Source organism: Cyclopterus lumpus, chromosome 1, assembly GCF_009769545.1.
Source record: "Cyclopterus lumpus isolate fCycLum1 chromosome 1, fCycLum1.pri, whole genome shotgun sequence".
Classification (NCBI taxonomy): Eukaryota; Metazoa; Chordata; class Actinopteri; order Perciformes; family Cyclopteridae; genus Cyclopterus; species Cyclopterus lumpus.
This window is the reverse complement of record NC_046966.1, coordinates 6,828,699-6,843,404: the sequence shown is the minus strand read 5'-3', so window position 1 is coordinate 6,843,404 and position 14,706 is coordinate 6,828,699. Positions and strand designations below refer to the sequence as shown.

The window sequence follows — 14,706 nt, the reverse complement described above, 5'->3', positions numbered from 1 at the left end:
AAAACATTGAAAAGAATTATTCAGGTATTTTCTGATAGGTGCCACCGAAGAGAACAAAACAGAAATCTTAGATATTCTAACTTCATCATTTAAAACTTCACAAATATAATCATACATTAAAGAACATTGTTTGCCATTTCAACTGTCCTGTCCTGCATTTTAGAGATAAGATTTTTTTTCCCCCTTCATTGCAATACCTCGAGTGGCCACTAGGACAAAAATAGCAGCGGGATTTAGCGACACCATACCAAGCTCTCTAATTACATCCATGAGCAGACCATGTCAATTAGCTCGAGTCTTATAATTACCACGAGGTTGCCAGGCAACGAGCAGCAACTTGACATTTTAATGAGTATGCCTTCGAGGTATTAATATGGGCTTATTTTTTTTAACTAAGGAGAGAGCAAGGCTGTTTCCCCTGCTTCCAGTCTTATTTAACTGACAGCTATGAGAGTGAGATTGATCTTTTCATGTAAATCTCAAGAAGAAAGGGACTACTGCCCAAACTCCGAAGACTATTCCTTTAAGAGATGAGGAATGACATCCATTTTAATAATCAGAATTATAAAAGTGAAACTGGTCGGCGTCCAGCTGTTAGGTTGTACTCAGGCACAGCGGTGATTTAAGCTCACGTCAGCATGTTGATGATGACGATGTAAAAGCGCTGATGCAGAACTGTACCATGTTTACCATGTTAAACCCTCTTAGTTTAGCATGTTAGCATGCTAACAATTGCTAATCAGCGCCAAACACAAATCACGGCTGATGCTGATGGGAATGATGACTATCTGGTCATAAACCACTATATTAGAGACCGACCTGTTGATGGCGCTAGATCAAAAGTTAAGAGATAATAAAGGTGTTTACAGTTCATCCTGAGGGGAACGTGAATGTCTTAAAGGTCACATGGGATTGGGAGCATTTCTCTTGCCTCCACGCAGCTTTTAGCATGGCGATGGCTAAGCCGAGGGCTTGCAGCTAACAGCCCTAACAGTGCAAACTACAGCAGACATTACTCCACTATGCCTTTACAAAGCTACTACTTGTTTGCTGCTTTATTAGTGCTCAATTGCACCTTTAACCAAACACCATATTAATCTTTCTGTACTTGTTAAGACGTTTCACTCAAAACCACAAACGTCAACCTGCTGGTGGCGCTAGATGGAAAGTCAGTGGGTCACTAAAGTCATGAAGCGCCATCTTCTGGGCACCACGCGCGTGTCTGTGTCAAGCTTTCATGGCAATCTGTCCGACGGTTGTTGCGATATTTCACTGAAAGTTTTGTAATGATGACAATGAATCTTGAGATAGGATTTTAATTTATTACATTTGCAGCTTTAACTGTGAACATTTAAGAACCCTGTAACCCGGACATTATAAAAACCGGTCCTTGTAGTCTTCCCCTAGCAGTTCAACAACACATGCAGCCCAGCGGAGTTCACTACATGGCGCGAACAAATGAAACAAGGAGTGAGAGTATGTCGTCAAGTCACAGTAACCATAGTAACGAAGCGATGACGGCTACAGCGCCACTCGTCAGCACCCTCCTGCAAACAGGCACAGGTAAACATACACTCTTTCTCATTTCTATATTTCTCACACATTGTGCTATTTCCTCTGATACACACTGAGGGCGGGATCAGGATGTGGTGTTTGAGTGACAGTCGTGCCCTTTTCACACACAGCGCTCACTGTGAGCTGCCCTTGTGGGAACTGAGGATGACTCACACTGAAGATTAGACCCCCCCCTAACTTTGCGCTCTCCCACTCTTTCTCTCTCTCTCTCTCCCCACAAAAAAATATCTTGAATCCTCGCTTGACTCGTGCAGAGCACAGTTATGGGATGTTAACACGCCCTCCAGCTGGTGTGAGCCGCTGGTTTCATGTCTAAATGTGAACAATAATGAGCAGAAACATGTCACGCACAAAAGAAACAATTTCTGGTTACATGAAGGTTTTCACGGACGTGTGCGTTGGCTTGGAAAAAGTGAACATCATAGTTTGAAGTAAATGACACATTGGGGTGAGAATGTCTTGGTGTGGACGGATAACTTCTGATGATAGATATTGTGTTTCCAAGACATTTTCGCACCTATATTATATATTTTCACCACCTGTTTAAAACTAAGCATTGCTGTCTTTAAAAAAAAAACTCAGATCTGCTTTGGCCAAATGGTTTATACTGTATAATACTTCACATTTGGAGACAAATCCCCCCCATCAGGGTATCCACCTCTTCCCACATATTACACTCACATATAATAAGGAGAAATGTTGTGTTTTTTAATTGTTCTACCCCGACTGTCATTTCAACAGTATTGGCACACATCTAGACATGGTTGCCGGGCGATATGTGACCCAAAGCCTCCATGACAGTTTTCAGACTGAATATCAATAGACCAAAAGAGACAGCTGTATCCATCCTCAGGGCTGGTTTGGAATAAAACATGCAAGCGATACTCTGTCAAACATGGATGAAAAACAAATAATGCACTAAGAAATATATCATCTGTATCGATTGAAAATATTTTTTAACACTTTCAGTTTGCGTCTACTGTGAATGCCGTGCGAGCAAAGCTGCCTTGTGTTTGCTTAATATCCAAGCAGTTGTCTAAAAGAGTGCAAAAGGGAGTCAGAGGCTCAATTATGGAACATATTGTCGTAATCCAGAATAAACCTAAAACATGGAAACAACGGCAATATCATATCGTCTCCCGTTTGCCATCGGGTCACCAGTCCTCGATTATTTGATTTCGTCACATCTGTGAGGTCTCATCCCTCCGATCCATCCGACCATCTCATTGTAAAGATATGGGATGTACGAGGTTGCTATGGCGACCATTCTTCTTGGCAACACAGAGGTGCTCAGTAGTTTGATTGGTCGCTCCATCCCTGTGCCCAACGTAGTGGATGTATGTGCCACGGGCCATTCAAGGGGTATACTGTATATATATATATATATATATATATATATATATATATATATATATATATATATTCCCCTATATTAAATTTAGTGGTCTGCAGTGTGAGCTGCGTGCTGATCCATATCGTTTGTGAAAACATGCATATGGATGGTACAAAGGAGCGCAATGGACTAAGAAGGACTCATTCAAGTGTATCATATTATCAAGTAGTCTATATGTGGTGAGTTTGCTTATGTGCAACGATCAGAATATTAATAGTTACAGTTGCCGCACCTTTCTCGAGATCATACCCAGGACATTTTCCTAACCAAATATCGATGAAGGCCTTATCTTACATGCTTAGAAATTATGACAAATAATTTGCTCACCAATTTGAACGTGAATATGATCCTACACATAACTCAGATGGCAATGTTATCCATTTTTGAGGGATCTCTGATCGATAGTTGTTCATTCTCAGCCGAATTCATTCATTCTCATTCTCCTGGAAAAATATTTATTCCAGGACAACAGAAGACTTTCCAGGACATTTTCAATAACTGGAAAATTGAGCATAATTGAAGGGAAATGGAACGTAAGGAGACATCCATTCTGTCTTCACAAACCATCACTCTTTAAAAGGTTGTCCCCGTTTAGCTCTGGAGTCAAATCACAGGCAATGTGTGGAATGGCCTGCAGAATCCTGTAGAACGGCTACGTTTCTTTATTGTTAATTAGTAGAGAACAGTTATGACAGCTCAGTGGGGTCTTTAAATATCAAACGCATATGGTTTCATGGTAGTTGATTCCAATTAGTGGGCACACAATTCATGCCTGACTTGTGCTGTTTCTGTCCCTCAAACCTCTCGGCTTGAAAAACAGAACTAAACACCAGGCGTTGCTCCTTTGGGAAGCCGTGAAGATTATTGAGATTGGAAACAAATAACAAATAAAATAAAAACAGCAGTGGGATGAGAAAGATAGACGGATTATGAAATCCAATGAAAGAGACAAACAGATCCGACAACAAGACAAACTCGGGTCTCGGCATGGAAACACCCGGCACATGACTTCCCTCTGGGAAACGCTCAACACGTGTGTCCGTGCTGCTCCAGCCACGCTTCAAAGTCTTACTCGGACTGAAAAAACTCAAACTATCTTTTTTGCGTTGTGGGCCCCCCTGTGTCAGCCCCTGCAGCCCCCCTCCCCCCGGTCTACATGATGGAGCATGTGAAGCCACAGCACTCCTTCAGCAGGGTGAGGCCCGTCTTGGCGAAGGGAGAGGAGGCCTGCTGAGCCCTGGATGGAGCCCGTCTGGTTGGAACACCTGAAGCCCAGAGACATGATACTGTGAGGAAGAGATGAAACAGTCTTCTACTAACTGCCAATGGACAAAAGAAAAAAAGCAGGTCAAAAAGCGCCAGTCAGTGGATGCGTGAAGCTTCATCCTCCAAAGCCCTCGAGAGGGAAACACCTTGAACCGGCAAAACATTTGGAACAAGGGAAATATTTCACTCCTCAGTTCTCAACACTCTTACCTTTCTTCTTCATATTTCTTGGGAATTTGGAGTTCAGAAAATCTGCCATTTCTTTATCTTCTTCTTTCTCTCTGTAGAAATTGAAAAGAGATTGATGTAAAACAAAAAAAAGAAAGGAAATAGATTTAGCACTTGGAAAACTTTTCCCCTCGCATTTCAGATCACAAAAGAGAAATGTATAGGATTCCCTTGTGATACAGTTGTAAATGTCGAGTTACTTGCTGGCCATCTGTTCCACATGTAGTGAATGAACATTTCAGAGAAGGTAAAGTGGATGAAACACGTACAATAAAACGTAGTTCTGGCTATTAGAGAATATTGGATTTACTCTGAGAGGCTCCACTGATAAACTCAATAACACCGACGGCCACTCTTATACGCAGAGACCTTTCTATTGGATAAACATAGATTATTATTTATTAGTATTTATTTAGTTTTATACTGCTGTATGAATGTATGAAGCAGATCCATATTAATACCCTTTGGGCTTCATCCTGCTTTGAAAATAAACTATCTTTTGTAAAAGTACAACATGAAAACTGCAGAGGGGATTTTCTTCTCCATTCATCAGCATGGACAACATGGCCTTCCTGCCCTCTCTGGATCCATCACTCCACTGTTGGTCTCTGGCTTCCTGCCTCTCACCTTCCCAGCAGCCCCTCTGGCTTTTCACAGCGGGCCGTCTGCTGCCAACACGAAGGGCTTCTCACACAAACCGACCAGCTGAGATTAAACCTCGAAACAGGTCAAAACTAAATATGATTCAACAGACAATACGCCTCCATTACACTACATTTTACTTTAGATTTTACACACGTTTGACTCCTCTGCATGAAAAAAAGATATACCGACAAACAAAACAAAAGGACCTGTGTCTAATATTATCTTGTGGTGTTTTGCATGGGGTGCGGTGAAGGAGGGTCTAGTTCTGGTTCGGTTTGGACCGGATTCAGACCGCTTCCCTTCATCTCCTGCATCAGCAGCGGCTGGAGGAGGCGTGTTGCACCTGAAAGATGACGAAATAGAACCAAAACTGGGATTTCTTCTTTTTTTTCTTCTTTCTTTCCTACCAATGGCAGCTCCTGTGGCAGCACTCACTGACCCACATCTTTAATTGAAATGGCGCCCTGCTGCGCGCCCTGCTGCGCGCCCTGCTGCGCGCCCTGCTGCGCGCCCTCCCCGCTGTGCCTCCGGAGGGTTTTTAATAGCAACGAACGGAGATACAACTCCACCGGCGTTGGTGGCTGCGAGCCTTCTCAGTTGTCATGAATTGGCTTTATCAAAGATCGGTGCCCTCCCACCCCATCACCACCCTTGCTTGAAAAGTATACGTCAATCTCGGACAAATAATTCCCTAAAGTCTTTTCTGGGAGGCTGCACTGTATGTGCACTGCATCTCTATCTGGTGTGCAGTGTAGGGCTTCATCTTTAATTATTCATTCACAGCCTTATGGGGACAGTCGACCACAGGAGTCCCGCCGAGCTGTGATGAGACCAGAGAGGCAGAAGCACACCTGAGCCGCTCAAACTCCACATCGTCCACCAGGAAATCCCGGGTCTCGACCAGCTTGTGGATCTGCTGCAGCAGTTCTTCCTCCTTCTGCCGGTCCTCGCTGGACTTGTCATTATCTGCAGCACAAGACATCTGAGTCATCTGGTGGTTGTCACAGATTACCCACTCTACTGCAAATACAACGAGGAAGTACAGACAACAAGTCATGGAATTAATAACTGGACGAGGAGTCGTTTAAAGGAATGGTCTGATATTGTGGGGAGTACACTCATTATATTTCTCGATGCCACGCTAGTGCTCCGCTGCGCGTTGAAAAGGAGGCTGGAGCCAAGTCAATTTTAAGTCACAAATATACCTCACGGGTCTTTACAATCTGTACAGCACGTGAACTGAGAAAAATATATAAACATGTCACAAAACTAATGAATGAATAATAGTCTGGATTGCTGGTTGTCGGGGTGTCTGTCTCACTGTCTGTACGTCACCAGTTCTGAGGGTTGCATGTTCACGGGGATTACGTGTCGTAAACAGGCCGCGGTCATTTCACGTATCTCTGTGCGATCGGGCCAAAAATTCATAAAAATGTATCACTTAGAGTAACTCGGGAGGGATGCCTCTACCCGGACGGACAGACGTGCAATAGATGTGCATGAAGACCGGACGCAGCTAGCATGACTCATATGCAAAAAACATATGCACGCCATCATCTCTAAAACTGTCAACTGTTGTATCATAACTTTAACAGAGAAGTAAAAGCAACCACGGATAATCTGTAGCTCCTGTTTTTATTTGTAAGCCTCTGATTAAATAAGGATAAACAAGATATACCACCTTCATTAGTGAGCTTTATATTTTTTTGATGTTGTTTCACTTTTGAGCTTTCCATGCTAGTTGTTTGCTTGCTGGCTCTAGTTTCATATTTAGCGTGGCATCAATCTTCTCAACTAATCTTTGGCAAGAAAGTAGATATTTCCCCTTTTTAATTGCTGTTTTGTAATCCTTCATCTACAACTGCCAATACCCAGAGGACTCCTACCTGGTATGGACACTAATTTCTGCAGCTCCTTCTTCAGACGAGTGATCTCCTTGCACAGCTGAATGTCGTCCATCCTGCGCAGGCGCGAAACACACAAATCAGTGCACGCTCAGCTTTAAAAAGGGTCGAGATGAGTGGAATCTGGACTCTACTACCAGGGCAAAAATGAAATTCAAACAAATAGTCATTCTCTCCGTCCACTTCTCCTCCACCACCTCCTCCCGTCTCTCGTTCTCCCATTTACCGTTACTGCCCATCTATCAGAGGAGTGGATGAATAAATATCCATACATTAGGCTGCTTGGCGGCAGCAAAGGTGGAGCCATTGGAATCATAATGGGGGCCAGCTCGGGGTGTGATGGAGAGGAATGAGGAGAGAGAATAGAGGGCAAAGCTGCGAGATGTGTGTCTGATACCACGGCATGCTCCCAAAATGGAAGCGTATTCTGAACTGCTTTTGGTGGGGAAAAGCCAGGAGAGGGACGCCATTCTCCAGTGAGGCGCTGTTGTGTGCTCCACTGGCTTGACAAGGTATCAGGGAACCTTTGTGACTGATTAATGAACTGAATGCCAAAAAGAGGAGAGGAGCGTTGTCCCACACGCCTGATGCATCTAAACAATTTAGAAAACTAGTGATGGCACCCCGTCATTCAGCAAAGCGCCTCCTCAGGGATGGATGTCAATGGGTTCTGTCCAACGCTTGTGTGATGGATTTTGCCAATTTTTGGTCACCTTTAATTCCGCTCCATAAATAAATCTGTCCAACGCACCAACGTTAGCACGTGAACATGCTAATGCTAACAATGAGCTCAAAGCTCGGTGCAGAAGGCTGTGCCAGGATACGGCGGAGGTGTCCTAAACAACTCCATCACCAAATGAACGAGGGTTAAGGTTTGGTTCGGCAGCTGGTTGAGATCATGATTATTGTACAGACAAACCAGGTATGTGGAGGGGTGCCGGGCAAAGTCAGCCAGGCACGTACAGCCGACTTCACTGGCCCTGAAAAATGATAATGCTTTCACCATTCCTCCGTATGTTCCCGACTCTGGCGTGCCATGATTGAACCGGTTCCGTCTCCAGTAGGCGTCGGCACTGATGAGCCACTCACATGTATCTGAGCTCGGACTCCCTCCTGACCAGGACGTCCCTGATCCTGTCGATCTTAAAAAGCTCCCCCTCGATGTCGTCCGCGGTGATGGTGGAATCCGCCATGGACACCACGTCGTCCTCTGAGGGAGAGAGGGAGAGAGGGAGAGAGAGAGAGAGAGAGAAAGAGAAGGACAGCTTTTGGTCTTGCTGAACGTTGGACTAATATGCCCCATATCTGATGTGAAAACATGAGAGTGCATTTTGATTATTTTCTTCATCAAAGGGGAGGTGACCGTGACAAATACTACGCAGAGATAGGCGGGCACACTCAGAGGCTTTTTTTCAAAATGAAAAAATCCAATTTGGCACCTCGGAACAACAACTGCCAATGAATATGCATTTTAAACTGAATAAACAGATGCAGCAGATGATCTGAAATTGACACTTGAAAAGGAGCAGAGCATCACACTCAAATTACCAATGCGTTAGTTCTTCTTCTTCTAGTTACTTCTTCTGTGGCTACATCTTTATGATATGCACTACATGGGCATGGCAGGTGTGTTAAACGTCATAATAATAAATGTATTGCAGATAACAGTTGTCTCAAGTAGTTCTGCTTTAATAAAGCTTTTAAAGCATCATATACTGCACAGAGGACGCTCTGAATGTTCGGTGAACGCTGAGGTCAAACACAATCCGTCACTCCAAAACACCAACTCCCCGTGCATCCTTCTAACTGCGCCCTTTCAAATAACACAGATGTTTCATTAAGAAAACAAGGTGCTCTAAAATAAAGCAAACAACGTCAAAGTTGCTGAACATATCGAAGCCACCGTTTTACAACAGTGCGTGGGCTCGCTCCGACCGGCTTCGTAAAACACTTTTTAATAAATCTGAATCTGAACGGACATCAAAGTGTTTCGTACAGTGTGGCTTCTAAACACTGTGCGCAGCAGCAGCTGCACTATAATTAAATCCACCAGCATATAAAACACATGCAATACCAACATCACATTTAGTTTACCCTGAGATCCAAGTATGGTTGACCTCCTTGAAGGTAGATGTAGTGGCAGTCGCGACTTTATTATTGAAGAATATCACCGCTTCCTGTTATCGAATTGTTCCATTTATGGCGCTGTATTGGATAACTGTCACCTCCCTGTGGAGAGCTGCACAACATGGGGGCCAAGACGAACACAATCAGGGTGATACCAATGCCACCACTGACAGACAGTCCCCGGCTTTCTCACACACACCACACACACGCACGCACACACACACACGCACACACGCACACACGCACACACACACACACACACACACACACACACACACACACACACACACACACACACACACACACACACACACACACACACACACCATTACTAAGTAGCACTCTAGTATGTAATGTTTCTATTCTAGCCACATTAGGCCTCGGGGAAGGCCGGGCTCACTGTGGGTTACAAGAGCTACGAAGACACGTCCTCTGCACCAGCATGAAAGGAAGCCGAATGAAAGTGTATCCTAATAACTCAGACTGGGGCTTTGTGACTTCAGGTATGTAGTGAAATGGAAAGCATTAACCACGCTCGCTGATAATTGCCGGGTTACATGGATTCGTATCCCTGCTGGCATTAAAGCTGTTTGAGGGCACGCAACTGCAGTCTTTGTGTGACAGAAGAAAAAGAAAAAAGGGTTCCTGAAGTACGGACACACATCTTCACACAAGCACTCTGTACTCTGTTACTATGACAAATCTGGCTGACGTCAACGTGGCGTCAACACAACCTTGACATCTCAGAGGAGAAAGCACTGAGTGAAGTGCTGCAGCGAGTTTTAAACTGTTAATGAGATTAGAACTGTAAAAAGACAAACGTGGAGCGGTCTACACCTTCTCAGAGGTGTCGGTGTGATAATGAGAGTGAATTAAAATACACTGCTGTATGAAGTCGCAAATCCACCTCATTTCTAAAGATGTAATGTAAGAATGTGTTTCTCGCTAAAAGATAAGAAAACTGAAATTTCATTCACTTTCTATTAGAGAGACAAAATATAAATTTCCGGGCTTTTTTTTGGAGCGGTCATGAATAAGCATTTTATAGCTTCTTTCAAAATTTAAAAGGAATATTTATTTACTTTACTGCAGAGAGATAATGTTACATGAGAAGATCAAAACCACTCCCAGGTATGTACCCTAACTATGGAGTGTTTGCCATAAGGCAATTAACTTTAGCTTAGCATAAAGACCAGAGGTGGAAACAGCTAGCCTGAGAAATGCTGCAAAAGTTCCCTCTTGGATGCCCCTATAGGTGCCTTTTATACGGAGAAAACTTGATGAAGTGCCCTCTAAGGTTCCTTTCCAGTGGAGAAAATGTGATGCAGTGACTTTAAGGGAGCCCTTCCACGAGAGAAAATGTCATGAATTGCCCTGGGTGTCCTTCAAGTCCAGTAAATGGAAGGAAGTGCCCTCTAAGGTTTCCTTAAAGTAGAGAAAATGAGAGGGTGCTATTTCAGTGGAGACAATGAGATGAAGCGCCTTCACGGGTGTCCTTTCGATGGAGAAAATTAGATGAAGCACCTTCTAAGGTGCCCTTTCAATGGAGAAAATGAGATGAAGCACCTTCTAGGGTGCCCTTTCAATGGCGAAAATGAGATGAAGCACCTTCTAGGGTGCCCTTTCAATGGAGAAAATGAGATGAAGCTCCTTCACGGGTATCCTTTCAGTGGAGAAAATGATATGAAGCGCCTTCTAGGGTGCCCTTTCAATGGAGAAAATGAGATGAAGCTCCTTCGCGGGTGCCCTTTCAATGGAGAAAATGATATTAAGCGCCTTCTAGGGTGCCCTTTCAATGGAGAAAATGAGATGAAGCGCCTTCTAGGGTGCCCTTTCAATGGAGAAAATGAGATGAAGCACCTTCTAGGGTGCCCTTTCAATGGAGAAAATGAGATGAAGCACCTTCTAGGGTGCCCTTTTAATGGAGAAAATGAGATGAAGCTCCTTCTAGGGTGCCCTTTCAGTGGAGAAAATGAGATGAAGCTCCTTCTAGGGTGCCCTTTCAGTGGAGAAAGCGTGATGACGTACCCTCCAAGGTGGCCTTAAAATTGAGAAGGCTCAATGCAGTATCATACAGTATGTCTGTCAGGCATAGGTGTGACACATATATATTAATGTAATCACTGTGTGTGTGTGTGTGTGTGTGTGTGAGAGTGAGAAAGTGACAGTAAAAGAAAGACAGACACTCACTCATTCTTTGTATACTCGTCTCACGTTGCTAACTGTATTCATACCGTACACTCATTGTATACATTATAGATGCTGCAACACCTGTAACATCTGATTCATGACACAGAAGAAACACTGGAAGTGCTTAATCTGCCACGTCGTCCCATCTCAGGAATTGCGAGCAGAGATGCAATATTGTTCATTCAGCACAAAAATGCGTAGAAGCCTCACTGACAGAGACCGGAGATTCCCCCTCGTGGACCGGGAGCTGGGAGATGCTGTTCATAGCGTTCTACATGGTTAGAGACAACATGTTGTGCTCCTCTGTCCTCATCCTTCTAGACCTTTCCGCTGCCTTTGACACAGTGAACCACCAGATCCTCATGTCCTCCCTCCAGGACCTGGGTATCTCAGGCACCGCGTTCTCACTCTTCTCATCCTACCTCACCGACCGCTCTTACCGGGTAACCTGGAGAGGATCTGTGTCTGAGCCTTGTCCTCTGACTACCGGGGTCCCTCAAGGTTCAGTCCTTGGTCCTCTTCTCTTCTCTCTGTACACCAACTCTCTTGGCTCTGTCATTCGCTCGCATGGCTTCACCTACCACAGCTATGCTGACGACACCCAATTGATCCTCTTGTTTCCCCAATATGAAACACGGGTAGCAGCACGAATCTCTGCCTGTCTGACCGACATCTCTCAGTGGATGTCCGCTCACCACCTGAAAATTAACCCGGACAAGACTGAACTTCTCCTCCTTCCAGGAAAAGGCTCTCCCACCCACGACCTATCTATTAACTTCAACAACTCAGTGCTGGTTCCGACTCTGACTGCCAGGAACCTCGGAGTGACGCTCGACAGTCAACTCTCCCTGACTTCCAACATTACCGCAATAACACGCTCCTGTAGGTACATGCTGTACAACATCAGGAGAATACGACCCCTTCTCACTCAGAAGGCGGCACAGGTTCTGGTCCAGGCTCTGGTCATCTCACGGCTAGACTATTGCAACTCCCTCTTGGCAGGTCTACCTGCTAATGCCATTCGACCTCTACAGCTCATCCAGAATGCAGCTGCTCAACTGGTTTTCAACCTCCCGAAATTTACCCACACTACTCCGCTCCTCCGGTAAGCTTCACTGGTTACCGGTGGCCGCCCGCATCCGCTTCAAAACATTGGTACTTGCGTACCGTGCTGCTAACAGATCGGGTCCGGTCTACATCCAGGACATGGTCAAACCGTACACCCCAGTCCGTTCACTTCGCTCGGCTTCTGCCAATCGGCTTGTAGCTCCTTCACTTCGAGCTAAACACTCAACAAAATCCCGACTGTTTGCTGTGCTGGCTCCTCATTGGTGGAACGAGCTCCCCATTGACATCAGGACAGCAGAAAGTCTCTACATCTTCCGTCGCAAACTAAAAACACATCTTTTTCGACTATACCTTGAATAGGGAAGGTAGAGCCGTAGTAGCACTTAAATGTCCCTTACCGATAGCACTTTGTTGTTTAGAACTTTAGTAGCACTTAAATGTCCCTTACCGATAGCACTCTGTAGTTTAACGTTATTGAAGAAATTGTACTTGCTTGATTCTTGTTGTTCTAAGTTTGGACTCATGGTTTAATGCACTTATTGTAAGTCGCTTTGGATAAAAGCGTCAGCTAAATGACATGTAATGTAATGTAATGTTCTGCAGAGGCTCTGGAGGGCCGGTCATTCTGCCGCTGAGCAGTTATGACTCATCGCTAGACCTCCCGTACTCTTCCTCACTGCCTCTCTCGCAGTTCTCACATCCCTTTGCTTCTCCTCATTTCACCCAATACCTGGCGAACCCTGCCCCCCTCTCTTTATCCAAACCCCTGAAGATGTGAATTACACTCATGAGCTCGGTTTACAGTCTTTGCTACATGCCTCTTCTTTTACACTGACACAGATTGCTTTACACCCTAACACCCTACGGATATATGGATCAGCCAGATTGGAGACCAAGAGGCGAAAGTGGAGGAAAGAGGAGGAGGGACGATAAGGAAGTAGTGGACCACACATAGGACGGATAGGATGAGTGAGAGGAAGAAAGAAAAAAACGATAGAAGACTTCACTTCCCTTCTCACATTCACGAATGGCACGTCAGTATGAGAAAAAACCTTGACAACATGATAACATCATAAGCATCATGAATATAGAGTAGGAAATCAACGACCATCAAAAGAATGTCAAAGCTTTGGTTGTGGAGATTTGCTGCTTTTCTCCGATTTAAATGTCTTTTCTTCGAGGGGGTTTGAACTATTGGTTGAACACAAATGGACATCCGAAGACATCACCTTGGGCTGGGACATTAGGATATTCCAAGCAATTCTTTGAGAAACATGATGCCCTTTAGACAATCAAATCCCAATATAGCTTCAGGCTTTTGAGGAAACATTTCTACTCTGATAAAGAGTTCCAGTGACTTCTGACCTCGTCGTCTATTGGACGCTGAGATTCAGCCGAGTTCCCAATGAGGGTCATTATTTATCATCTGAGGGAGCAGGTTCCTGAGTAATGGGCCCTCCCCTTTCTCTTATACAAATAAGAACACACACACACACACCTACACACACACGCACACACACACACAATAAACACCTGTGGATTCTTGACATTTGCTCCTGCCTGTACTACATTGATCTGTTCCATCAACTACAAAAATAACTCAGATATAAAAGACAAAAACAACTGTAATCCCTTTGGTGGGACAATACTGTAAAGAACACAAACCTATGAAGCCTTACAGGAATATTGAGGGGATGCTACAGACGATTGTATATTATATATATATGATATATATGAGATTACTAAAGTAATTTCACTGTACAATATATATATATATATATATATATATATACACACACACACTCACATACATAGGTGTGTGTGCGTGTATATACAATATATATATATATATATATATATATATATATATATATATATATATATATATATATATATATATATATATATATATATATATATATATACACATACATACACACACGTATGTATGTATGTATGCATATGTGAGTTTGTGTGTGTGTGTGTGTGTGTGTCTACCTGGTTTGTTGGTGCCTCTGCTCCATTCAGTGCGCTCCAGTGAACCGTACTGATGAGAAGATCCCTGCTTCTCCTCCATTAGTCCTGCAGCTGCTCTTCTCCTCGGATTTCTCCACGCTTCCAGTTGCAGACCGTCACCGGGAAACGGGGGGGGGGGTCTTGCTACTGGGGAGGGTCTTGCTGCGGCGGCTCGTTGCTGTGTTTCATTGACTCATCGGCCAGACGCCAACCTGTAGAGGTGGAGAGCGCGAGATGCTCCAGCTCACCAGCTGTCGGCATGTGTCGGTGGGTGTGTGTGCAGCGCACGGGACC

At 44.3% G+C, this 14,706-nt stretch overlaps 1 protein-coding gene across 1 annotated transcript; it reads right to left on the bottom strand.

Annotated features, from left to right (window-relative positions):
* Positions 1–4,120: 4,120 nt before the first annotated feature.
* pik3r6a (phosphoinositide-3-kinase, regulatory subunit 6a) lies at positions 4,121–14,473 on the bottom strand. The gene is made up of 6 exons (XM_034539031.1): positions 14,395–14,473; positions 8,101–8,221; positions 6,994–7,067; positions 5,959–6,073; positions 4,445–4,515; positions 4,121–4,233 (listed from the first exon to the last, which is right to left on the bottom strand). Exons 1-6 carry the CDS (start codon positions 14,471–14,473, stop codon positions 4,121–4,123), a joined length of 573 nt encoding a protein of 190 aa, XP_034394922.1.
* Between the last annotated feature and the right edge of the window lie 233 nt (positions 14,474–14,706).

Bases quoted from the DNA above. Each gene is read 5' to 3' on its own strand.
- pik3r6a (XM_034539031.1), bottom strand. From the start codon at position 14,473: ATGGAGGAGAAGCAGGGATCTTCTCATCAGTACGGTTCACTGGAGCGC. The intron at 8,222-14,394 runs GTAGACACACAC...TCTCTCCCTCAG, and splicing joins CAGAGGCACCAACAAACCAG to AGGACGACGTGGTGTCCATG. The intron at 4,516-5,958 runs GTGTGCTTCTGC...CAATTTCTACAG, and splicing joins GTGGAGTTTGAGCGGCTCAG to AGAGAAAGAAGAAGATAAAG.